General features: G+C 42.1%; 2 protein-coding genes across 2 annotated transcripts; both read right to left on the bottom strand.

The window, feature by feature from the left end:
* Positions 1-2,409: 2,409 nt before the first annotated feature.
* Positions 2,410-13,578, bottom strand: LOC113017536 (protein NLRC3-like; the record flags this gene model as incomplete). The annotated part of the gene is made up of 7 exons (XM_026160685.1): positions 2,410-3,256; positions 4,074-4,250; positions 6,048-6,221; positions 7,732-9,523; positions 9,640-9,716; positions 13,291-13,440; positions 13,553-13,578. Coding segments are annotated over 7 exons (2,451 nt in total), but the record flags the coding sequence as incomplete, so codon positions are not given.
* A 9,483-nt stretch (positions 13,579-23,061) lies between these two features.
* On the bottom strand, positions 23,062-24,177 carry LOC113017535 (trichohyalin-like). The gene has a single exon (XM_026160684.1). The coding sequence runs from the start codon at positions 24,175-24,177 to the stop codon at positions 23,062-23,064; it is 1,116 nt and encodes a 371-aa protein (XP_026016469.1).
* Positions 24,178-27,306: the final 3,129 nt, after the last annotated feature.

The following is a 27,306-nucleotide window of genomic DNA, read 5'->3' as shown; positions in this document are numbered from 1 at the left end:
AGTGGGTTAAATAGGCAGCAGGAGAATACAAACAGGTCACTGCTTTCTGAATGGTTCTCTTTTTATGATGGGGAAACATCCGACTGGGTTATGTGATGGTGTAATGCTATGGAGACGGTTGAACGTGTGGTTATTAGTTGCAGGAAGTATAGAAGTCAAAGGAGAGTGTTGAGGGTGGGAACTGGTGGTGAAATGAAACTTACGTTTGAAAAAGTGGTTAATCAGTTAAGTCCTGATGAGGTGAAAGGAGTGGTTTTCATTTTTGAGAAATACTGATGTCATCAAGAGGATCTGAGGATCTGGAGGAGAAGTAAGAGTAAAAGCCAGGAGATGGCAGTAGTGCAACATCTTTGGATGCAAGCTGCTGTTAAAAATGACAGAAGAAGAAGTTTGCTTGATCGTTCCTCAGCTCGTCTGTGTGAAGCTGAGTGTAAAGAGGCTCCTGCTGTTAGAGAAACACTCTGACTGTTTCACAGAGTCAGACATGTTCAGACTGAATCTCAGTCAGAAACTCAGCATCACATTGATGAAGCTGCAGATTAATTGTGGTTCATTTCTGATTAATTTCTTTGCTACCAGCTGAAATTTAAATGTAATTTAAAAGAAGGATTCAAGGTTATTGGGTTTTTGAACCCAAAGATATCACATGAACGTTTATGAATTGTATGATATGTCTCTTCTATTTTTCCATCCATCCGTTCGCTTCCACATCTCCTTTTCAGGGTCGTGGGCAGTGCTGGAGCTGTCTTCTTCTTCTTCTTCTATTTTCTATGATCATATTTTGATGTTGATTGTGATTGGTTTTATTTGTTTCTTCGGAGGTTGTAGTGTTTAATATTTAGTCTTTTTTCCATTATTGTAATTGTGTATAAAGTTTGATTTGAATGAAATTACACTCAATGCTTTCAGTGTTGCTGTGTTAAGTGTTTGCATGTCTAACGTTTGTATGGAAGACTGGTGGGGGAGGCTGTTACATCTTGCAGGAGGTCTCCTCTCTCCAGGAACTCACTCTGCAGGTGGGGGAGATACAGGAGAGGTGGAGGAAGAACTCAGCCTGGGTGTCTATGTCTTGTGTAGTCTGGAGGATGAGTGGATGACAGGGTGCGTGAAGTTTTCTCTGTGGTGGGATCGGTGGGCCGTCCTGGGCTCTGTGGGGCCGGGCGATGCTGCTTGCCCCTCCTTTCCTTCCCTCCCCATCTCCAGCTGCCTCCCTCTTCCCGCTCCACCACAATCACCCACACATGCAGGGGCCTTGGGTAAAGGTGTGTCACCAGGGTGCAGGGGAGGCATCCCCCCTCTGTCCCCTTTTGGCTGCCTGTGCCTCAATTTTATCCCACAACTTAGACATTCACATTACTCACACTCTCATAACACATACATAGGACCTTGGGGGTGGGCACGCTACACGGCATCCAGAAGACCATCAGGGTGTACAACCTCACCCCTGGCGCCGTTGCCCACCTCTCAATTTTAAATCCACGTAGACATTGAGGGCTATCAGGAGGGGCTATGCGCTTACCTGCTGCTGAGTAAGTGCATATGAGAGCATGAGGGTGGGAATGGATGTTTGTATCTGTGTGTGCCTGTTTGTCTGTCTCTATATGTCAGGTTGGGTATCAGACGCCACCTCTCTGGGGACATCTCAGGCCCTCCAAGGTATGGAGGCCTATCTCCCCCCACCACTCCCCCTGCCAGTGGCAGACGCCCTCAGACATCGGTGCATTGGTGGTTCTTTGTGTCCGGGGATGGGCGTCCAGGTACTGCTTGTCGGGGCCTGGAGCCTGGGGCTCGCTCGGGCTCCTTCGGGGGTGGGGTGCCTTTGGCCTCTCAGCCTGGGGCTCGGTCACTCTGTCGATCTTACGTGCTGCACAATAATATTCAATATTTAGTATTTACAGTTATATTCACATAGATCATCGCGGTGATGTAAAAATTACGCAACACGTTTTGCAAACAACAAAGTTATATGGTACTATTTACCAAAAAATGCAGCCAAGGCTCAGACGTTTTTCATATAATCATTTCAAACTATTTACAGAACAATCAGGTGTCAAACAATAGTTTGTGTCACTCTAACACATATGAGAACAGCACAGGGATAAACCTGCAGGTCTGACAGCAGGTGTGTCACTCAGCGTTTACACTGCAATCTGCCTTTGTTGGCTTTAAGGCAGCAACTGTGACGATCACTAGTAGAACTGACACACAAAACAAAACAACAGCTACACACTAAATACACAAGACAACAAACTAACTTGAGACCAAACACGGTAAACGTCACAAATCTCTCACGTATCAAAACTCTCTCTCTCTTTCGCTCACTCGCTCTCTCTTGCCGGTCACTCCTAAAACTTCCCCCTTTTGCTAAACAACCAAATGTCATGTTTCCATATCATTTTTGATTGGTCGACATGGTACATTTTCCCACCTATAGGGCTTTGGAGCGTGATGTCACGGGAGATGGGCCATGCCCCCTTCCGCCATGACAGTAGGCCAGCCAAAGGATACCATTTCAGCTATGGATCGTACGTGTTGTGTTGTCGGTTGCAACGTTAGATCACACGATCGTGAAGGCAAGAAGCTGGATAACGGGCTCTCTTTTCATCGTTTTCCATCCTGGAGGCAACGTGAGGGATCCCATGTATCCGATATTACTAAACAAAGACGTCAGGCTTGGATTGCAGCGGTGAGACGAGCGGATATCGAGTTCTCTGCAATCCCCAGCTTTTTGTTGGTTTGCTCACGGCATTTTCTTTCCGGTGAGTTCTAAATTAATTCATATCACTCTTGAAAGGCTTTTAGTGTTATTTTCAACGTGCTGAGGTCATAGATAATGAGATAAAACATGCTAATGTGTGATGCTGCAGAACCACATCATGTCGACTGAGTAGCTTATGATTTGGCATTATTGCAGGCAAACCAGCATATGAAATGGATGTAACAAATCCAGACTGGGCACCAACACTGCACATGGGGCATGACGACATACCTGTATCAGACTCGGACCGGCACTCAAGGCGTACGCAACGGAAGCGAAAAAGAGCACCCATCGGAGGTAAACAACCCCCCCCCCTCTAAAAACATACTAAATTGCTATCACTGTACACTAATCCGCACATAACTTCCAGATGAATCACACACCTGTCATTGGAATATTGGTGTACATTTACCTTATGTCTAATTTTATCTTACAGGCTTTCGTTATGCAGCTGCAGAGTCTGAAGGTGTGCCCCGTGCAGAAGTGATTGATGAAGATCTGACAGAAGACCAACAGCAAAATCACAATGTCATGGAGGCAGTGGACAGCAGTTGTGTTGGACAAGTGGAGGTTGAGGTACCAGCTGCAAATGTGGATATACTGAAGAAATGTAAACCTTTTAAAATGATGACAGATTACAAACTCTCAGCTGTGTCTGTAATCAAACCTCTGTAACTTTGCTTCACTTCAGCAGCATCAGCTCATGTTCACATGTTGATTCATGGTTTGCTTCAGTTTTTGATGGACTGCAGAATATTTTGAAGGTTATCTGCTATAAAAAGCCAGAACAGGAAAATCTGCTTCATGTGTTTCTGTTTGATCCTCAGTGACTTTGACACAAAGGCCTCTGCTGTGATGATCACACCTCTGATCAAGTCTCACAGTGTCAGCTTTGTTTTTATACATATGGATATGTGCTGATAAATGATCAGAGTTATAATATTTCCCACTGTCTGCTGTGTGCCGTGACCTTTGACCTGCTAAAGACAGTCAGCTGTGGATTATTCATTGTTGTGTCTGATACTTAGAACTGTGAGGAAGAACACTACACAGTTAATCAGGGTCCCCTCTCTCTGAATCAGGAAAGGTGGGCAGGCCGCGTGTGGGCCGCGGGCCATACGTTGAGTCTCACTGTTTGAAATGTGAACATTGTTCTGCTGCAGTCAATGGACTAAACCAGAGAAGAAGAAAACAGACTTTACCATGAAGATCCTCAGTGTGGATCAGTATAATATCAGCCTGATGTCTGCAGTTTAGTGTCAGCACAACTTTCACATCATATTCATCTCAGCACAACTAAAACATGCTGACTGACCTCAGAGTTTCAAGTCCACATCCTGGACTCTCCAGGAAACCACACAGATGCTTCACTCCTGAATCCTGCAGCTTGTAGTTGTCACTCAGGTCCAGCTCTCTCAGATGGGAGGGGTTGGACTTCAGTGCTGCTGCCAGATAATCACAGCTGATCTCTGACAAACCACAGCCCCTCAATCTGTATAAAGAATGAAAGATGTAAGTTTATTAGACAAAGTGTGAGCTTGAAATCATTCAGTGTTTCATCATCTGGCATTTAAACCCCTAAAGGGTCACCTGGCCTGTAATAAACAGGGCCAATAAAAAAAAATCTCAAGAATAATACAAAAATTTCAGCCAGTTTAACTTAATACATTAACTTATTCTGTGTGTAACAGTATTCATAAATAAATAATGTATATTATCAATAAAGATGATCTACACGTTTAACTGTTATGTGCAGATAAAGGTTGCATAGCTTTAAAACTTTGCTATCCAGCAAATATCAGTCAAACTCAACACAAAAGGAAACCAACATGGTTCAAATTGTTTGGACCGGTGACCAATCACTGGCGTTGGGCAAACAGATGTGTGGTAGACTTCTTTGAAGGAGCTGCTACCGACAAACCAGCAAATAAACACCAAATATTCATCTGTGACATTGTGAGGTTTCCTCAAACACACAATACATGAACTTTAATTTTTTCTGTTTTGTGTTCTTGCAATAAACCTTTAAACTGATTTGAAATGATGTTATGCATTTATTTTTGGCCAGAGCTGAAGAAGGTTCAGAATGTAGAAGTTTAGAAAATGGAAACTCCAAACAGCTGAAGCCAACAGGAAGCAGCTTCAAACAAACACAACAAGAGAAAAAACTCTGAATGTTTCACATTAAAGTCGTACATTTATCACAAAGCTCAATTATGTGACAGACATTTCATCCCATGTCAGTTTGGCCTCATCCTGGGCCGGATTATCCAGCACACACTCTGACCACAGGCCCAGGGGCCACGCACAGCTGGGCTCCATCCAAGAGACAGCAAACAAACCAACACAATAATAAAAAGCACCATGTGATCTTCTTACATCTTCAAGACAAACATAGTAAAAACATGAGCATATTTGTTTCCTGATAAAATGATGTGACAGGTAGAACAGAGTAAAGTGGTGGTGTTACAGCCTTTCTCCCCTCTGCTGCCGAGGCTGTTAGTCTCTCCCAAACTCAGCTACAGGACTTCCAAATGAATGAAAGCAGCAGAAGTGGCTTTACAAATGAAAGAGGAAGAGGAGAAGAAGAGGAGAGGGAGGCCACCCTGACCATCACTCCAGCTGAAAACATCACACTTCCATTAAAGTTGGTGAGGAAATGTTGAGCAGGATGAGCTGCTGGCTAATCTGGAGGCTGTAGCAGCAGCTCACAGTCACAGTGGATTTCCACTCATGAAAAAGCTCTGGCTGCTTCATTTCTCATCTCATATCAGAGACTTTAATGCTTCACTGAAGCTGTACTGTGATGCTTCCATATCCCAGTGAGGCCTCCATAATGATTTCAGCTGTTCTGTACACACACTGTGTGCCCTGTATGGCTCAAAGTCTCTGCAGCCTGTTTTTATCTGCTATCATCAGATCTTCATCATCCTCATTCACATCCCTCACACACTCTACAGCCTCATCAGCACTGACTTCATCTTCACTGACTGATGGAGCACAACATGAACCTGTGGAGGCTGAAACACTGTCCTGTCAAACATCTCCCCGTCACCACTCCACTTCTGTCAGCCTTTAAATGAACCCTGCTCAAGTCTGTCACTTCTGTTTGGAGCCAAAAGGAAAAACTGTTGTTCAGTCGTTTGGAAAGACAACATTTCTGAAAGCACTCAAACTTCGTCACATTTGTCTTCAGACACATCCTGAACATTTAGGAACTAAAGAAAGTTTCAAACATCAAAGACCTGAAATATAGAAAAACAACAACAGCCGCAGTCAGTGAACTCACCTCAGAGTCTCCAGTCGACAGTTTGGACTCTCCAGTCCAGCACACAGAAGCTTCACACCTGAATCCTGCAGCTTGTTCCAACTCATGTCCAGCTCTGTCAGATGGGAGGGGTTGGACTTCAGAGCTGAGGCCACAACTTCACAGTGAGACTCTGAGAGTCCACAGTTAGTCAGTCTGTGATGATAGAAAATATAAAATGTGTTATTATAAAAGCAGAAAATCTGCATTATAAACACAGACTGAATGTATATGAAGACAAAACAGAGTGAGGTCATAATCTGATGAATCTGCTCTTCACATCTGTGCTTCAGCTCCTCTTACTGTGTTTGACATGACACAACGATTGAGTCTCTCTCAGACCTGCAGACTTTTAATGAGAATCTTTGTTTGGCTTTAATCTGCAGATGAAGGAGGAAGATGGTGTCACATTTAGGCTTCCATAATGTCCACAGTCTGTCACTGAGATCTGATCCAGAGTCAGAGTGAAGACACACATTTGGACTGTTTCCTGTTTTGACTCCAGAACATTTTGAATGAGTTCAGCTCAGTGAAGAGTTCCAGCTGGAAAGATGATCTCTGTTTGCTACCTGCTGTCAGGTACGACTGTTCACGTCCACACGCAGGAAAAACCTGCTGACTGTTACCAAACGGAGCAGAAATCTCATCACTGGACAATAATGATGAATGAACTCAGAGCTGCTGATATCAGATCTGATTTCAGGGGAACTAAACACAGAAATGATTGGCTCATTTGAGCTTTCTGAGCCATTATCTGCTGCTGTGTCGCTAGTTGGCAGAAAATGATTTGTATTCCTGTTCAGGGCTTCAGTGTTTATGAGTCCAGATCCAGGTGACAGCAAGTCAAAATGATGTTACCTGTCTGTGTCCAGCAGCAGCCTGTATTCACTTTGAATATTGTTATAACCTGACATGGATCAGTTTGTCTTTGATTGGTTTGTAAATGTCACTGTTTCCATTGGACCTGAGTGACGTACAAAGACAGAGAGGGAGAGAAAGGAGAGAGAGGATGGAGACAGCAAAGAGAGAGCAAACACAAACAGGTGAGAGTGGACAGGTGACCAAGGTCAGCAACCAATCAGAGAGCTTCTGTTTGACCCACAGTCACTGATGATGACTGCACATAACCAAGCAGTGTGTTACTCTGATATCAAATATGGATCCTGCTCTTATAATAATGATCATCAGATGATATTATTGTGTTATTTTGTAGCTGAATACGATGTTTGTGTGATTATCAGTGAAAGAAGCAGTGAGGAGGATGGAGAGAGAGAGAGGACAGAGGGTGAAGTTAGAAACACTAAAAGGATTTTTCATGGATTTCATGGATGATTTGAGTGATTTCCAGCAGGACACTTAAACATGTCAGTGGACGTCCTAAAGAACATATTCACTGATATGAAACGTGTCATTGAACAGGATTAATATCAGTGGAAACATGGTGGAAACAGCTGTGACTGCATGGATGTGACACACTTCAAATCTGTTCTCCACTCTTGGATTTGGGATCCATGGAGCTGCTGCTGAGTCTGTACAATAAAGGAATGGTGTGGAAGGTTGCAGCGTACGGACACAAACACTTTGTGCTTACAATCTGATTTTATTTTCAACATTAAACTACTAACCTACACTGATCAATGATGTTAATGATCACATCTGGACTCACCCAGCCTTTCTGCAGTTCCTCACAGCTGGAATCAGTCTCTGTCGTCCCCGCTCTGATGTGTTGTACTTCTGCAGGTCCAACTCATCCAGAACCTCCTCTGACATCTGCAGCATGAAGGCCAGAGCTGAGCACTGGATCTCAGAGAGTTTCTTCTCTGATCTGTTCTCTGACTTCAGGAACTCTTGGATCTCCTGAAATAATGAGAGGTCGTTCATCTCCATCAGACAGTGGAAGATGTTGATGCTTCTGTCAGGAGAGATTTCATAACTGTTCATCTTCTTCAGGTTGTTGATGACTCTCTGGATGGTTCCTGGACTGATCTCTGTCTGACCCAGCAGACCTACTAAGAGTCTCTGGTTGGACTCCAGACAGAGGCCATGAAGGAAGCGAACAAACAGGTCCAGGTGGCCATTTTTACTCTGGAGGGATTTCTCCATGGCTCTGCTCAGGAAATCATCCAGAGAGGACTCGTTGTATTTTTGTCCCAAGAAGTTCTTCAGCACCTTTGTCTTCCTGCTGGTGTGACAGTGGAACATGTAGACAGCAGCCAGAAACTCCTGAATGCTCAGATGAACAAAGCAGTAGACTGGTTTCTGGAAGATCACACACTCTCTTTTGAAGATCTCTGTACAAACTCCTGAGTACACCGAGGCCTCTGTCACATCCAGACCACACTGCTCCAGGTCTTCTTGGTAGAACATGATGTTTCCTTTCTCCAGATGTTCAAACGCCAGCCTCCCCAGCTTCAGAAGAACTTCCCTGTCAGCCTCCGTCAGCTCCTGTGGACTCGTCTCACGTCCCTCATGGTACTTGTTCTTCTTCCTCTTTGTCTGAACCAGCAGGAAGTGTGAGTACATGTCAGTCAGGGTCTTGGGCAGCTCTCCTCTCTGCTCTGTAGTCAACATGTGCTCCAGAACTGTAGCAGTGATCCAGCAGAAGACTGGGATACTACACATGATGTGGAGGCTCCTGGATGTCTTCATGTGGGAGATGATTCTGCTGGACAGCTCTTCATCACTGAATCTCCTCCTGAAGTACTCCTCCTTCTGGGCGTCAGTGAAGCCTCGTACTTCTGTTAGCCTGTCAACACATGTAGGAGGGATCTGATTGGCTGCTGCGGGTCGGGAAGTTATCCAGACGAGAGCCGAGGGAAGCAGATTCCCCTGGATGAGGTTTGTCAGCAGCTGGCTGACTGATGACTTCTGTGTGACATCAGACAGCAGCTTCCTGTTGGTGAAATCCAATGAAAGTCTGCTTTCATCCAGGCCGTCAAAGATGAACAAAAGCTGAGAGACAGCCAGCTTCTCTGCTGTGACCTTCTGTAATGTTGGATGGAAAACATGGAGCAGCTCCAGAAGACTGTACTGCTCATCTCTGATCAGGTTCAGCTCCCTGAATGAAAGCAGAACCACCACACTGACATGTTGGTTCTCCAAGCCCTCTGCCCAGTCCAGAGTGAACTTCTGCACTGAGAAGGTTTTTCCAACACCAGCCACGCCGTTGGTCAGAACCACTCTGATGGGTCTCTGTTGGTCAGGTAAGGCTTTAAAGATGTCCTGGCACCTGATTGGAGCGTCATGGAGGGCGTCCATCTTGGAAGCTGTCTCCAGCTGCCTCACCTCATGTTGGGTATGAACCTCTTCACTCTGTCCCTCTGTGATGTAGAGCTCAGTGTAGATGGTGTTGAGGAGGGTTCTACTTCCTGTTTCATCACTTCCTTCAGTCACACGTTCACATCTCCTCCTCAGACTGATCTTATGTTCATCTAAAACCTCCTGCAGACCAACATCTGCTGAAAGAAAGAAAAACAATGAGACTAAAGAGAAAGAAAACTCTTCAATGTCTGAACAACACAAGAAGTCCAGTTTTCAGAAATGAGTCCATCAGCAGACAGATGTTCAGTCTTACTTTGTACACAGCTGCTCTGACTGGCTGTCTGCAGTCCAGCTCTGCTTCTGGATCTTTCTCCACACTGTGCAGAAGCTCTGATGGTGACACAGAAAAGTCACAGTGGAGATACTTCTGTCCACCTTTGATTAGACTCATTATAAAAAGGAAAACAAAGTTTGAACACAGTCATGTTTCCAGTTCACTGACTTACATTTATTCCATGGACACTCACTCTAACCTGAACCACAGCTACAACCCAACATTGTTGAGGCCTCATCTCCTCCTTTCCTGACTGTAGAGGTTAAATATGCAACAACCAACAAATAAAAGAATTTGGTTCATTTCAAAGAAATTCACACGGTGACCAAGTAAAGTAACCGTAGTAAAGGAGACAACATCCCGTTGATGGTGGGATTATTTGAAAGATTTGCTTTAGTCACGTCACCAAATGCAGTTGAACCACCCGTGGATCCATGTTTGACCATTCTACCACTCTGAGCTCTGCTTTTGAATCATTTTATTATTATCATCATTCATTTATTCATTCTTTGGAGGGGGGCTATTTCCTAATGCCGCCCTAATAAGCTGATGTTCAAGGGGAAATATAACAGAAACTCTTTCAGTGTTATTCATTAATAAATTAACAGATAAACTGTGAAGAAGAAAAAACTGAGATTTAAAGGAGAGAGTGAGAAACTTGATCATCCATCCTCATAATACATGTTTATCAGTATCTGCTGTGACCATACTGCAGTAATAACTACAAGTCTACATTTCTGTGACTGTTGATCAATCACAGCAGGAATCTGAGCTCATCTCTGCACACAGAGCAGCTTCAGCTCTGGGATAAACTGCTCGCTTCACGTCCTTCTCAGCTCACAGACACTCATCCTCATATTTTCCTTTAACATTTGATGGTATAATTCATCTGAGTTTACACTTTATCTGCATAAATACAGAAAAACAGACCCAAACACCATAAACCATCAGTTTCACCATGTAGAATATATTGTTGTTTCCTTTTAATTCAGAGAAAAACTCTGATTTGGATTTTCTCTGTTCTCTTTGCCACAGCCCATCCCAGCAGCAGCTGAAGCAGCTGACTGTCACAACACTGAATAACACTTTAGGAGGAATTTCAGAGGTCAGTAAAGCTCCAGGTTCAACATCAGTTAATTAATCATAGGTCATCATAAATGTGAACCTGGCTGGCACACATGTTAATGTTAGCCATTTAAATATTAGCAGTTAGCTGAGGCCACAAGAAGAAGAGGCCCTAGAAGAACAATGGATGATAAGATTCGATTTTCAAGACTAGGCAGAGACGTGTTTTCCTTTACTGTCTCTTACAGAGGAGGGAGCAGATACCAGACGAGGTCACGGAGGTACGGGGAGGATTCGCAGCAGACAGCAAGACTGCCACGTCCATGCGAGAGAGCGATGGCTACGATAATCTCTGTTTTTAAGATAAGATAAGAGATAAGATAAGATAGAACTTTATTAATCCCTCGGGTGGGTTCCTCTGGGAAATTCGACTTCCAAAAAGCACAGCAACGACCGAAGTTACAGTTACAGAATTGTTTTATATATATATATATATATATATATATATATATATATATGACTTATTTGCAAGTCATTTGCAGTGACTTGCAAATAAGTTAAAACTTTTATTTATTTGGAAAAAAAATCCCAAGATTTGTGGCTTTTAAACCCCAAAACACGCTGCGCCAAAAACTGGTCCACCCCAAGGATCGGGTCCCCCGACACAAACAGAGTAACATAGTGTACGCTGTTAAGTGCAGGACGATTGGCAGGATTTATACATCGGGGAAACCAAACAACCTCTGGCTACAACACAGAAGAGCCACCTCGTCAGGCCAGGACTCTGCAGTCTATTTACACCTACAGGCCAGTGGACACTCTTTCAATGATGAGGATGTAACATCCCGGACAGGGAGGAACGCTGGTTTGAAGGCGGAGTCAAGGAGGCCATTTACGTGAAAAGGGAAAGCAGCCATTCCCCAACTCTCTGTGAATGGTACTCATGACCATTGATCAGTGGTTGTTGATCAATGGTCATGAGAATTGCATAATTAAGATTAAGGAACTGACCTCACAGCCCATTGTTCCTTCAGTGGGCTGGTTTCAGTCATCATGCAAATGTCCTGTTTATAAGATTGAAACCTGCAGTCAGCTGAGACTGAAGGAGTCACCTGGATGAGAGACGAAATGTTTCTCCCACAAAACGCTACGTCCAGATGAACTGAATCAACTTTTGGAGAAAGAAGTTGAATCAGTATTTCAGCTTTAAGAGGGTATTTTAACACAAACATCAGTCCTTCTACTTAAGTATGTTTGACACTTTGTTTACACCTAAATTAACTTTACTGTTAACCAGTTTTCATGTTTCTGTAATCCACCAGTGTGCTCATGCTTTTTTAATTGAAAACATATTTTTAATGATCAAATATAATTATGTTTGTTATTTGTGGATTTTAAATGTCCTTGACAGAGACAGATGATGATCATTATCCTGCACTGTGCTCTCAGGTTTGGTCGAGCTAGCACAAAGAATGGCTATGTTGAACTTCCTCCTGGGATCTACACTAAGAAGTGAGTCCAACATTAGCAGGGTCTCTTTCCTTTATCTGGATTCACTTTAGCATTCACAGTCACGTGAAGCTTGTTATTAACTCGATAAGTCAACCCAGGGTTTCAGCTGAGCGCTCACATGAAACACATGGTGTTGGCAGCATCTGATCAATCATATTCATGGAGACGTGTATCAGCAACAGAGCAGCTGAGTTTGCAGAAGGAAGTCAAACTAAACCACAGGAACAATATGAGGAGATTACACACATAATAAAATACTAGCAGTAACACAGCTGCTGCAGACAAATCAGTCGTGTGATCGTGTGTGAGAGGAGAAGGACTGTAAAGGAGTTTGGTGTTAAAAGCTCTGTATGAATGTGGGAGACTTTGAAGGGCTTTAAAAAGGCCAATATAAAATAAAAGGCAGCAAAACTGCTGAGTGTGAAAGTCACCAGACTTATCAGACCTCTGTGATTAAGACCTGTAAGAACACCTGTTTGTACTTGTTGGCATTATATCAAACACACACGTATATTAAGCCTTTGTTTGAACTCTGGTTGAATTTGTTACTTTCAGACTGTGAAACATCACAGAGGCTGCAGCTGCAGATCTTTTATTCACCTGGAAATTTACTTTAAATGTTAGATGGAAAATGTATTGCTCAGTTTAACCAAAGTAAGAACAAGAATCCATAAACCTTCATAAAGACAAACATCTCCCAGAACATTGAGCTGCTGAAGTGTCACTGAAGGGAAAAACTATTTGTCCTCCTCCATCCAGCAACACCTGAAACACCTGAGTGGAAGCTCCTCCCTACACTGTGTTTGAAGCAAAGCACAAAGGAGACACCTGCTGGAGCAGCTGGAGTCCTACAGACACTCAGCCTCTTCACTACACAAACACCTCCTACAACATCCACTCTTTCCACTCTGACTGCTGTGTTTGTGGAAACACTCCAACACACACCGCTTCACATACCAACATAGAAATGTGTGAAAAAGAGCTGAGCTGATATTAAACATGAGGATTTATTCAAAAATACAGAGTCAGGAACAACATCTAGACACACATTACCTCTCAGCAGCAGAAGAACATCCTTTAAAGTTTATAAAAGCACCCTTCGAGATGTTGCTCTTTAAGGAAACACAGCTGGGTTCAGGTCCAGGCTCTGGATTAGTTTCAGGGTTATGTCCAGCTGAGCCTGGTACGCCCCACAGCTCTGGGCTTTAAAACAACACACACAGAGGTATGAGTGTGAATAATGATGGAGCAGTGATGTGAGTGCTGAGCTGTGACATGGAGAAGAGTCATGGACAGTTAGAGATGGTCATCTCACCTCTGAGCTTTGGTCTGGCTCTCATGTTCCCCACACAGAGTGCTTTTAGAGGGAGGGACTCCCTCCTCTCTGTCCTCACACTGATCCATGCTGCTCAATTCACATCAGCTCACACACACTTTCTACCTTCACCTGCAGAGGAAACACAAATCATTCATGTGCACATCAACTGAGAGCTGCAGAGGTCGTGTCTGATGTGTTGGACTAACATCCATCTGAGACGCAGCTTTCATCAGTTCACTACAAAAAGTGTCACAGAGCCCAGTTCAGCCTCCAAATCCTCCATTACTGTAGTCCTACAAAGCAGCAGGTCAAACATGGCTGCAGAGAGCAGCTTTATGTCAGTAACCATGTCCAGGACCGAGCTGACTGCTTACAGAGTTCATACTCTAACTGCTAGCTGCTCTGCTAGCTAAGCTAACTCAGTAACAGTGACTCTGACAGCAGTTACTGTGGAACAGCGGCCGAGCTCAGGACACATTCAGTGTGTTTAGTCTGAGTCCTGGACTCTGATTCAATGGATTCAATCCAGCTCAGAGTTTCATGTGTTCATCAGAATAAAATACATGTACTAATATAACAGAAGTAATGCTCTGAATGCAGGACTGTAATGGAGGATAAATAAGGTTTTTACAGCCTGAAAGAAACATTCAGTTCATATATTTGTAGACAGTGAAGCAGTTTTTAATACTGCAGCTGTTTCCTTCACCTGTGTGTGTGTGAGCCACACCTTCATGTGCTGCTTTAGAAATATGTGGTCTGACTGCTCAGACTGAGTCTAGGAGGAAAGTTCACACGCTGGAGAAAGTTTTGTTCCTAACTTTGTCAGAGTTCGGCTCCAAAGACAAAGAAGACGGAGCTCACAGTCTGTAGATGGTCCTCAGTGTGTGTGTGAAGCCAAGAGAGCACACAGGAGTGTGTTTATGTCAGCAAATCAGTGTGTGAAGAGTCTGAGGGAGTGTGTGAATGAGACTCAACACTGAACAGTCCAAGAAAAGCGTCTGGATTTCTTTAAGTTTAACTTAAAGAAGTCCAGACGCTTTTCTTTTTGTCTCCATAATGTCTCCATAATGCTGCAATGTTATCTGCCGCAGAAACACTGTGCAGAAGCTCTGATGGTGACACAGAAAAGTCACAGTGGAGATACTTCTGTCCACCTTTGATTAGACTCATTATAAAAAGGAAACAAAGTTTGAACACAGTCATGTTTCCAGTTCACTGACTTACATTTATTCCATGGACACTCACTCTAACCTGAAGCACAGCTACAACCCAACATTGTTGAGGCCTCATCTCCTCCTTTCCTGACTGTAGAGGTTAAATATGCAACAACCAACAAATAAAAGAATTTGGTTCATTTCAAAGAAACTCACACGGTGACCAAGTAAAGTAACCGTAGTAAAGGAGACAACATCCCGTTGATGGTGGGATTATTTGAAAGATTTGCTTTGGTCACGTCACCAAATGCAGTTGAACCACCCGTGGAGCCATGTTTGACCATTCTACCACTCTGAGCTCTGCTTTTGAATCATTTTATTATTATCATCATTCATTTATTCATTCTTTGGAGGGGGGCTATTTCCTAATGCCGCCCTAATAAGCTGATGTTCAAGGGGAAATATAACAGAAACTCTTTCAGTGTTATTCATTAATAAATTAACAGATAAACTGTGAAGAAGAAAAAACTGAGATTTAAAGGAGAGAGTGAGAAACTTGATCATCCATCCTCATAATACATGTTTATCAGTATCTGCTGTGACCATACTGCAGTAATAACTACAAGTCTACATTTCTGTGACTGTTGATCAATCACAGCAGGAATCTGAGCTCATCTCTGCACACAGAGCAGCTTCAGCTCTGGGATAAACTGCTCGCTTCACGTCCTTCTCAGCTCACAGACACTCATCCTGATATTTTCCTTTAACATTTGATGGTATAATTCATCTGAGTTTACACTTTATCTGCATAAATACAGAAAAACAGACCCAAACACCAGAAACCATCAGTTTCACGATCAACGGGAAGTGGCTCAAACGTCACAGTTTCATAACGTCACCCTGAACTCCACTCACGGAGTTTCTGTCGCCATTGTAGTTTTTAAAGTCCCGTGATAAAGGCGGGTCTTTCTGTGAATCCGCACGCTCATTGGCTAATAGCTCGAGATTGACACATCGTTATCCAATGAGCGTGCGGGAACTTCCGACATAAAGTTGTTTCCTTTGAAAAACCAAAGTCTGATTATTTTTGCCTCCACTGACGGAGCCTGTTGTTCCCGCCACAGAGACACAGTAATGTCAGAGCGGTGTTAACACTCACCCTGCCTCAGCACAGCTCTCACTCTCCTCCTGCTCTCTCACACTAAACGGAGGCTCAGCTAAACTCACTTCCTCTCTACTTACAGGAAACCAGCGCTCAGAGGAGCCGACCGGCCTCACATTTCACCCACAGACACGAACAGCGTGGAATTATTTTATGTCATAAGAAGAAACATATTCATGTTAACACTCACCTGCCTCAGCTCCACCTTTCTCCTCCTGCTTTCACTTTCACTGCTGCTCCCTAAACACAGAGGATGCTGGGACTTGTAGTTGTTTCCTTCCGGTGCGGTCTTCCTCTTTGTTTGTTTGTGTTTGTGTTCAAGTTATTTCGATCATGTAAACATCAACAGAACACGTGAAGCCACACAGAGTTTGTATGTCGAGGTGGGTAGGAGGGTTTGAGGGTTTGGGGAGGGGTCAGAGGGAAGAGGTCTCTCAGTCTTGACAATCCACATTGATGGCATTGCATCTTTCAGCGTGTTTGTGGGTCGATTTGGATGCTCCAGGTGTGAGAGCAGCCACTCAGCCTCTGCTGCAGATGTGTGTCACAAGTTCATCTAGTAGTGAGACGGTGGCGCAAGATGGCGAGTTGAGCAGTCGCACGAATTAGGAGCTCGTTGAACTTGTCCCAGAATTTACTTTGTGTTCGTTATTGTTTCCACTCGAAAGTAGTAAAATGACTGCCCCAAGTATAGTTAAACCTGCTAAATTCAAACTCGACCTCAAAAAACAAGAAACAACATCGCCATGTGATGGAAAGGAAGACAGCAGAGAAGGAACGGATCATGACTACGTAGAAAAAACCTTGAAAAAAGAGTGGACGAGCAGCTAGCTGACCTGAGTGTGCAATGCAAGCAAGCTAGTACGATGCTAGCCAGCCTAGCCAAAGCGGTTCAGTTCAACTCGGAGGAGGTGAAAGAATGTAAACAAAAGGTTAAAGAGTTGGAGAGACGAAACGAGCAGTTGACCAAAGATAACTACGATCTCAAGGAGAGAGTGTGAGAGCAAGAAAGGTACAAAATGAGGTGGTGCCTCCGGATTAAAGGATTAGAAGAGAAAAGAGATGAAGGTGTCAGATCGCTGGTTATTGGAATTCTTGGCAAGATCGCACCTGATATGATATCAAAGCTTGAAGAATCTGTGGATGTGGTGCATAGAGTTGGGAAGAAGATTGAGAACAAGGTCCGACATATCATCATTCTGTTTGCTCTGAGACATGTGAAAGAGGAGATTTGGCGTCGCACCAAAGATTCGGCTGTCTGTAAGAACGGCGGTTTCCACTTCGCTGAGGTACTGCCGCGGGAGGACTGGGAAGAGAGGAGGCGGCTGTGGCCGCAAATTGAACAAGCCAGACGTGCTGGGAAACGGGCCTTTTTCCGGGGTCCTCATGGATACATCGAAGGACGGAGGATCGTCGACGTTGAATGAAAGACTTGATGTAGTGTTACATTTTAAACTCATGTTTATATATTTTTCTTTTCTTTTTAAAAAAAAAAAGTTATTTTCTTAGCATACTCTTATTATGGTTCACTCAAAAATTTCTTTTGGTTCATTAAACGTTCGGGGTTTGAAGGAAATTGTTAAGAGAAAGGCACTTTTTTTATTTTGCAAGGGGCAAAAATGTCACTGTCTGTTTTTACAAGAGACTCACTCTGTGGATGCCGATGTTACCTTTTGGGCTAATCAGTGGGGAGACAAGATTCTTTTCAGTCGTGGATCTAACAGATCTGGAGGTGTGGCGATTTGTTTTAATAAGTTCCCAGGGGAGATTATAACATATAAAGCTGATAGTGAGGGTCATTGGTCAACTGCAGCTTGAAGAGCGAAGGTATATTTCTAATTGTTACAAATCTTTATGGACATAATAACGAAGGTCAAAATAAACGTCTATTGGAAAATCTAACAAATGTTATTTCAGAGTTTAAAGTTATGTACCCCACAGATTACATCCTAATAGGAGGAGACTGGAACATGACCTCAGATGAATGGATGGACAGATGGCCTCCTCGCTTAGGAAGGAGGCAACAGAATAACATTATTGAGAACTTTTCTAGTGATAATAATTTTACAGACATTTGGAGAAGTTTGAATCCTGGAGTTAAGAATTATTCATGGTTTAAACCTAATGGAGAAAGCAGGTCAAGAATTGATTATTGGTTAGTGAGCGATGACATTTTGAGGTGTACTTCACCATCTAAAATCTCCAAAGCACCCCTATCTGATCACTGTTTCATTGATCTTGTCTTAGAACCAACAAGGATGAAACGTAGTAGCAGGGGATATTGGAAATTTAATGCCAGCCTTTTAAATAAGGACAAGTATTGTGATAAAATTAGACATAAAATTACAGATATAAAAAATGATGACTCAGTAGTGGGTAATATACAGAAATGGGAACTTATTAAATTCAAAATCAGAGAATTCACTATAAAATTCTGCAAAGAACTGAACAGGGAAAAACGGGAATATGAAAGTAATTTACTTCGTGAAATAACTCAGTGCTGTAGTAAAGAAAAACTAAACGTGCAAGAAAAGAATAAATTGATGGAGTTACAAACTAAATTAGACGATCTTTACCTAGAGAAAGCCCAGGGTGCCTTTATAAGATCGAGAGCCAAGTGGATTGAGGCAGGTGAAAAGAACTCATCATATTTTAGTAAGCTGGAAAAGTGCAGACAGCAGAGAAATCTAATCTCAAGCTTGTTGATAAATGGGACTGAATGTAAAGATTTCAGAAAGATTGAAAAGGAAGTCTTCACTTTTTATTCCAAATTGTACTCCTCAGAATATTCAGCAGCTGATTCTGATAGTTTCTTTGATAAGATTCATAATCTCATCCCATGTATTGACAAGCCGTTCAAAGATCTGTGTGATTCAGAGCTTAAAATTGAGGAACTGGATTTGGTGGTCATGAAAATGGCATTAAACAAGTCCCCAGGGACAGATGGACTCACTACTAATTTTTATCAATTCTTCTGGAAGGACCTAAGAACTTTATTGTTTGATGCATTAAAGGAATCGATAGAGAAAAAAGAAGTGATGCCGAGCATGAAACAAGGGCTGATAACCCTGATCCCTAAATCGGGTAAGGATAAAAGAATTTTAGACAATTTAAGACCCATCACCTTACTAAACACTGACTATAAGATCCTGTCTGGAGCTGTAGCTGAGAGGCTAAAGAAAGGCATCTCAAACATTATCAGTGAAACACAATCAGGTTTTTTGAAAGGAAGACTAATTCATAACAATATTAGGCTGGTTTTGGATCTCCTTGAATACAGTGAATTAATCCAAGAGAGAGGGTACATCCTGTTCTTGGATTTTTACAAAGCATTTGACTCAGTTGAACATACGTTCATATTAAAAACTCTGCAGTCTTTTGGTTTTGGAGAGGAATTTATCAATGTTATAGAGATGCTATATAATGACATTAACAGCTCTGTTTTGCTAGAACATGGTACATGTTCAAGGTTTGAGGTTAATAGAGGGATAAGGCAGGGATGTAGCAGCTCACCACTTCCGTTCATCATGGTTGCTGAGCTGTTGTCTATTTTGATTAAAAACAGTCACATTAAGGGGTTAACTGTGATGGGTGAACAGATAATAATCAGTCAGCTGGCAGATGATACCACCCTGTTTCTAAAAAATGAGGACCAGATTCCTTTAGCCTTGCAGGCGATCAACCATTTCTCCAAAGCTTCTGGCCTACAGCTGAATATTAATAAATGAAAAATTCTAGCTCTGCATGAGTGTCCCCTGCAAGCAATAAATAATATGCAGATCAAAAAAGAGGTGAAGTATCTGGGCATTGTAATTTGCAAGGATAAGACATCAACAGAAAATAAGAATATCTGTACTAATATAGAAAAGTGTAAGTCAATTTTAAACATGTGGCTGCAAAGGGACATAACTCTGTTTGGGAGAATCTTGCTAACCAACATGGACAGTCTGTCCAGACTCATCTATCCAGCCTTTTCTCTGCCCATACCTCCAAAACTAATTAAATCTATAAATACTCTTAATTTTAGGTTCATATGGAGGAACAAATGTCATTATATAAAGAAAAATGATGTGATTAAGAATTATGAAGAGGGTGGGGCTAATGCCACTGACTTTGATGTTATGAATGGTGTACTAAAATTGAAATGGTTAAGATCTTTCATTAGGAACAAAAATTCCTTTTGGAACATTATTCCCAATGTGATTTTTGGCAAAATGGGTGGAATAGACTTTTTGTTACGTTGTGACTTTGATTGCAGTTCGTTACCTGTTAAACTCTCAGCTTTCCATCAGCAGGTCCGTCTCTACTGGAAATTAATCTATAAACATAGCTTTACTCCTCACAATACCCCTATATGGAACAACAGGTATATCCGTTTGTGTAGGAAATCTGTGTACGTGGATGAATGGAGATCTAAAGGGATTTGGGCTGTAGCTCATTTTATGGATGATAATGGGGTCTTACTAAAACATGAGACGTTTTGTGAGAAATTTGATGTAAGATGTACTGCTAAGAGATATAAATCCCCAGTGAAAGCCATCCCAGTCCCTTTGAGATCAATGATAAAAGAAGATATTGTGCACTCTAAAATTTCTCCTGGACTGAGGCAGCTCTGCATAGCTGGAGTTGAATTTGGTGACAGCAGGTTTACAAACAAAGTGATCAGGAATATTTTGATAAATGAAATTTGCCCTAATCCGGTTAAAAGAAATTATATCCTTAAAGAATTTTAGACCATGGAGGTTAAGGCGATAAGACAAAAGTCTACAGGGAGAGCAGAATTATTAGGCAAATGAGTATTTTGTCCACATCATCCTCTTCATGCATGTTGTCTTACTCCAAGCTGTATAGGCTCGAAAGCCTACTACCAATTAAGCATATTAGGTGATGTGCATCTCTGTAATGAGAAGGGGTGTGGTCTAATGACATCAACACCCTATATCAGGTGTGCATAATTATTAGGCAACGTCCTTTCCTTTGGCAAAATGGGTCAAAAGAAGGACTTGACAGGCTCAGAAGAGTCAAAAATAGTGAGATATCTTGCAGAGGGATGCAGCAGTCTCAAAATTGCAAAGCTTCTGAAGCGTGATCATCGAACAATCAAGCGTTTCATTCAAAATAGTCAACAGGGTCGCAAGAAGCGTGTGGAAAAACCAAGGCGCAAAATAACTGCCCATGAACTGAGAAAAGTCAAGCGTGCAGCTGCCAGGATGCCAGCATAGGAAAATTGGGTTGAACAGTGAGACTGCATTTGTGGGGTTTAGAAACATCCAGAGCATCGCAACAGAAAGGTAAATAAAAAAAGTAAGAGAGAGAGATAAAGAAATAAATGAACTAATAATACATAAATGAATAGAAAAATAGAAAACACACATGTAGAAATTGTCACATGTGAAATTATTTTTGGAGAGAATCAGAAGTGAGACAGTTTGAATCCACAGTTCAGCGCAAAGATGCAGGAATTAAATCTGATTATAAAAACACATCGAGGCAACGAAGACCAGCTTACACTCAATATTAATATGAACACACAACATACACGCAATGAAGACCAGCTTACACTCATGAATGTGAATACATGACATAAATGCTAAATGGTGTAGATTTAACACACTTAAAGGCTGAAGCTGAGGAATAACTCAGGAAGTTGCAGGACAATAGAGCGACTTTTGTGACAAGGAAAAAGAGACTGGGAGGACCAACCAGGGATTAGAAGCTTAAAGCAGGTTTAAAATAGTGAGTTAGAAGTGGTTTCCAGCTGATTGAGCAAAAGAAGTGACGACTGTAGAAATAAAAATAAAAGAATAATAATTGAATTATGCAGCAATGTTTTGAATATGCATTTCTGTTGTCAGGGCAACTTCTCGAGATGTGACTCAATATGCAAATTAGTTGAATGAGTGGGGACAGAAAAAAAAGAAAAACTCAAGTTTCCTGTCTGAGACATGAGTGAAGTTTGCATTGAGAGAAATATATCTGTGACTGTGTGAGAAGAACTGTTTGGTAAAATATATGATAGCAGCCGCAGGACAATTAAATAAAGTCTGTGACTAAGTGCAGTCGTGCAGATTTGGAGAAGAAGTTTATAATTTAGTGATGACACATTGTTATAAAGTGTTTAGAAAGGGCTTAATGGGAATATTACTGTTGGGCAAACTGTGCGGCTTTAACAAGATTTTCTGTGTATTTAGCAGGTGAAACTCTGTCAGCTGACTTCAGACTGTCAGGAAGCTGAAGAACCTGAGGCCAACCACTGAAACATGATGTGGGCAAAATGAACAGAGGGAGTGATTTTAAAGGTGAACATTTAGGACTTACTGCAAATGTTACTATGTCAAAGTTACTGTGACTCAAACAGAGGAAATTCTGATTTTTTTATTTCCACACCCAGCATGTTTTGGGTGTTATATGCTATTAAATACTTTTAAATAAATTAAAAAGTATTTAATAGCATATAACACCCAAAATATGCTTCGGTTCACATTTAACTCCAGAAAATCATCAATCAAAACATGGATATTACCTGACCACAGATTCGTGGTGACGTCACTGCTCTTTTAACTGTTCGGTGTCTTTGTTTGTTTGCTGGTTGTAGAAATGGTTTATATGAGCTTTGAGCTGAGAGTCAGAGGTTTCTGTGGACACTGCTCATGTCGGCACTTATATTTCTGACCTTTTCTTATAACCGATTAAACATGATCTCCTCCCTTTTGCCCCCATTTTTGGTGGTGTAGGTACAAATGATCAGGCATGACATTCTCATAATAAATAAGATACTGCAAATAATTATTTCTGCATTTGTGCGATTGAAGTGAATTGAAAATGTGTATGAAATGACACTGTTTTAAAGATTTGGCCTAAATAATTTTGGAGTGAATGAGTCTAAACATGATGACCTAACCCCTCCGGGTTTTTAGTTCACCATTTATGAGGCTTCAAGAAGAAAATAAAAGACAGATCTGAATGTTTGAAAATGTTTTGGAAAGATTCTGTAAAGATGAGATGAAAAATACTCAAAGGATAAATTTAATTGGTTTATTATTTAGATAAGTTGAAAAAAGTTAAACAAGTAAATGAAGAAACAAGGCAGAGGAGAGAAAAGCCCAACAATCCCCTCTGAGCAAGCAGTTGGCGACAGTGGGGAGGAAAAACTGCCTTTAAACGGGCAGGAACCTCCGGCAGAACCAGGCTCAGGAGGGGACAGTCAACGGCCGGGACTGGTTGGGGGGGTTAACAGAGGTGGAGCAAGACGAGGCTACATCAGGTGAGGAAGCAGTAGCGTCTCTCCTCCGGAACAAGTGGAACCATTTTTTCTTTTTTTTCATGCACTTTTCCACGAGCGCTTTTTTCTCCAGGATGAGATTTCTCAGCTCATCGATGGTTTCTGCGTTTTGTTCTTCAAGTTTCTCACATCTTTGTTCCACCTCTTCCAATGTTGCTTGTTGTTCTTCAAGCTTGTCTTTGAGTTGTTTGGATGTTGCCTCCTGTATCAGCTTGTCCTTGTGCATGTCTGCATTTCTCTGTTGGACCTCTTTGTGCTTGTCTTCTAACTGCTCGTTTCTTTTCTGGATTTCTTGGAGCGTGAGCTGCAGGTCTTCATGTATTTTGTCTTCTTGTTGTTTTTGCGCCTGCATTTGAGTGTTTTCACGCTTCAAGTTATTGAATTCCACCAAAATCCCCTTAACGAGCTCGGAGTTGTTTCTCGCTATCTGATCGATCCTTCTCTGCATCTGTGAGCAGCGTTTCTCCAGTTTGTCCTTTTCTTCTTCCACTTTAGTTGCTTTGTCCTCCAGCTGATTACAAAACTCTTGCAGTTTTAGATTTTTAGACTCAAAGTCCTGGACGATACGTTTTCCTTCTTTCAGTCTTTCTTGCTGTTGCTCTTTCTGTTGAAGAAGGTCTTTATTTTGGCGCAGTGTTTCATCCAGGCTTTCTTTCAGCATGCGGTATTTTTCCTGCATGCTCTTCAGTTCGTGCTGCATGTCTCGTTGCTTTTTGTCCTGCTCTTCCTTCTGTTGGAGGAATTCTTTCTTTTCTTCCACAGCTTCATGGAGCTGTCTTTGGAGGAGCCGATTTTTTCGGTCCATGTATTGGAGATCCCGTTGTATCTTATCAGTCATCGTTTTCTTGTCTTGGAGCTGGTTGGTCATTTCTTTTAGTTCTGCACTCTTTTGCCTGTTTTCTTTAATGAGGTGCACAATCTGCTCTCGGCTCTGAGCAAACTTGATTCCCCAGCCCTCATTAATAATTTTTATGTCCGGCTGGCACTGTTGTCTGTCTTCCAGCTCTTTATTTTGGGCTTCCATTCGTCTACATTTGTCCTCCAGTTGAAGTTTGTCTTCTTCAATTTGTTGCATTTTTTTCTGGAGAAGGTAGTTTTCCTTCCTACTCTCCTCTAACGCCCTTTGGAAGGATGAGACGCCATTTGGGGAAATTGGCCGGCCACGCCAGGAAGGAGAGGCGGCGTAATCTTTTTGAATTGGTTGTTTTTTCCTTGGAAACATGTTGGAGTTTCTATACGATGACTTTGAAGAGCTTGTGGTGAACGTTTTGTAGGCTGCAAACACAGATGCTGCTGAAACGAACTAAAACTTGCTGTTTCTCACCCCTACTTAAGGAAAAACATCAAAGGACTTAAGATTCTTAAGATCTATGACATCATCACTCCCTAAGCCAATGAGATTGTCACAAGACATTTTGGAATGGGGTGTTTTTTTTTTAAACTGTTTTCAAACTTAACGTAAAATTTCAGTGTTTCCTGGTTGTGGACTATTGGTTAGTCCAGCCGATTAAGAAATTAATTGTCACAAACATCACTAATATTATATAACAGACAACAGAAAACACGAGTTTTTTTTCTACTCAATAGAGGTATAATAAAAGTTTTTTTAATTATCCTACTTTTTATAAAAGAGAACATTTATTAAAGATTATGTATTTAATTAAAAAACTCTGTTCATCTAAAGCAGGGGTCAGCATCCTTTAAGACCCAAAGAGCCAAAGAGCCATAATTGGCCTATCTGGGGTTGAAAGGCTCGATAAATGCATGGCGTTTCGCCGGGTACACCGGCTTCCGCGAGTGTGACGCTTATTTTGAGCGATGAAAAAATAAGAAAATATAATTTTATTTGTATATTGCAAAATCACAATAATCTTCCAATTTAGAACTACAAGTTAAAAAAAGAACTAACATAAATAAAATACACTTCAGCTAATTTATTTCCCCAAACCACGCGGAGCCGCACTATAAGGACTAAAGAGCCGCAGGTTGCCGACCCCTGATCTAAAGGGTTTAACAAAAAGGGGGAGCTTCCTGCTGGAAATTGAAATGTCCCCACGTCCCCACTGGGCGATCGTGGCTCAAGAGTTAGGAGTTCGCCTTGTAATCGAGCCCCGGCTTGGACAGTCTCGGTCGTTGTGTCCTTGGGCAAGACACTTCACCCGGCAAGACACTTCACCCGTTGCCTACTGGTGGTGGTCAGAGGGCCTGGTGGCGCCCCAGGGTGGCTGTAGCTACATCACCAGTGTGTGAATGTGTGCGTGAATGGGTGGATGACTGAACGTGGGTGCTTAACTAGTTAAAAAAACAAACAAACATCGGTCTCTTATTTTTTATGTCACACAGGAAAGAAGCTTCAATGTCTGATGAGAAGACATTAATTTGTTGGTGTTTGTGGTGTTTGGTGCAGTTTTCTTGTTCTCTGGCTTGTTGTTTATTTACAGTGGAGATGAAGATCTCTAACAAGTTGATTTGTTCACATTTGCACATTTTTAAGAGGAATGTGTTTTTTTTAGTTTGTACACTATATGCATGTAAGGCAACCGTTTCCTTTTTCTGTATTTTTGTGTGCTGCTCTTTTAACAAAAGGGGAACAAAAGACATTTAAATCGACCTCAGATGATTTGTTTAAATTTTTACAAGGTCTTACTGAGGTGATGCAAAGTGAAACATGCTTCTTTTTTGGTAATGTGCTGGAAAAGCTTGAAAATTGACCTTGAATGTGCTTAAAAAGTGCTTGAATTTGACCCTAAAAATGTGTATGAACCCTGCATATATTGCAGTATTTACAGTTTATAGTAGGAATTTCATGGCAACAGCTAATCTTTATTTTGTTTACTGGGAAATGAAATGCTGCCAATTCACAAAGCTGTGCTTCAGCTGCACTTCCTGTTGTAGACTTGTGATGCACACAGGCTCTGTCCCAGCACTCAGCATGTTCTTCCTTATTTGCTCCACCAGGGGGAGCTCCTAAACTATGACATCTTGATAGGAGTGAACCAGGGAGAGGGGCTGAAGTTTGTGGACGACAGTGAGGACAACGACGGCATCTCAGCTGCGGCGTTCGACTACACCATCTCCAACTTTGTTGACAACCTCTACGGCTACCCAGAGGGTGAGGACGCCACCTCTGTACACTGCCACTTTTTCAGTTATTCCATTTTACAGCCTCCTCTCACTTAACTGCATTTTGCAGCATCATCAGGTTTTGTCTCATTAGGAGCCGCGTTTGTTGATCTGTTAGTTTTTTTCTGTTTGCTGTATTCATTAAAATAAACGGATAATCGTCAAAATGACAAATGTGGACAATTATCAAAGCTTACATTACAATTCTGACAGCTTGAGTTCACATGAATTTTCAAAAGAATATCAAAACCTGTGAAAGTGCTTTAAGCGTTTAAAACATGCGAGTAAAGAATGGAATCAGTAACATGTGAGCCCAGTGAAGTGCATCAAACAAGACAAGCGTGCTAAAGAGAGCCACTCATCCACATCACGGCGTGTCTGCGCCTTAACCTTTGAGGCTCTGTGGGCAGTAATGCTATCATCCCCCAGGTAGTGGGCTCCCAATCTCAGTGTCGGTGTTTCTGACAGATCGGCCTGCGAACCCCTCACAGCCGGACCACAGTCACAGTACAGACATGTTTGGATAATGCAGTCATGCTTCCTCTCTGCTGCCTGTCACTCCTTCTGTTATCTGAAAGACTTTTTTTTCCTCTCTAGATTTCTCACTCGCTTCCTGGCTCTTGGTTCATCTCACCAACATTTGCTTTGGTTTCATATCTGTTGATCAGACCGATCTCTTAAAAAATGTCTTGCACTGCTGTTACTTTACTCTTAGCAGTTTTCACTTTTACTTTCTTCCCCCTCCTTTTGTTCCCTCCTGTGCTTCTTCAACCAGGCAAAAGACATCCTGAGGGAGAACCATTAAGTTCATGTACACAGAGCCCGATCATATCGGACAGCGTGGACCCAAGAACAACACGCACGCTCCAGCGCATCGCCCCCTTGCCTGAGAGAAGAACTCTGTCTTGGCCGCCGTGTGCATCTCTACGGACAACCACCGGTGATCAAAAAACGACCAGACGGCATCAAAGCGCACCAGAACCAACACATCCGGCGCCTGAGAGGGCAAAGCACGAATCCACCAGGCAAA

Source organism: Astatotilapia calliptera, unplaced genomic scaffold (genome assembly GCF_900246225.1).
Source record: "Astatotilapia calliptera unplaced genomic scaffold, fAstCal1.2 U_scaffold_143, whole genome shotgun sequence".
NCBI classification, from domain to species: domain Eukaryota; kingdom Metazoa; phylum Chordata; class Actinopteri; order Cichliformes; family Cichlidae; genus Astatotilapia; species Astatotilapia calliptera.
This window is presented reverse-complemented; position numbering and strand designations above follow the sequence as displayed.

What these genes read in the sequence shown, in the direction of transcription:
- LOC113017535 (XM_026160684.1), bottom strand. Translation starts at nt 24,177, where the DNA reads ATGGAAGCCCAAAATAAAGAGCTGGAAGACAGACAACAGTGCCAGCCG.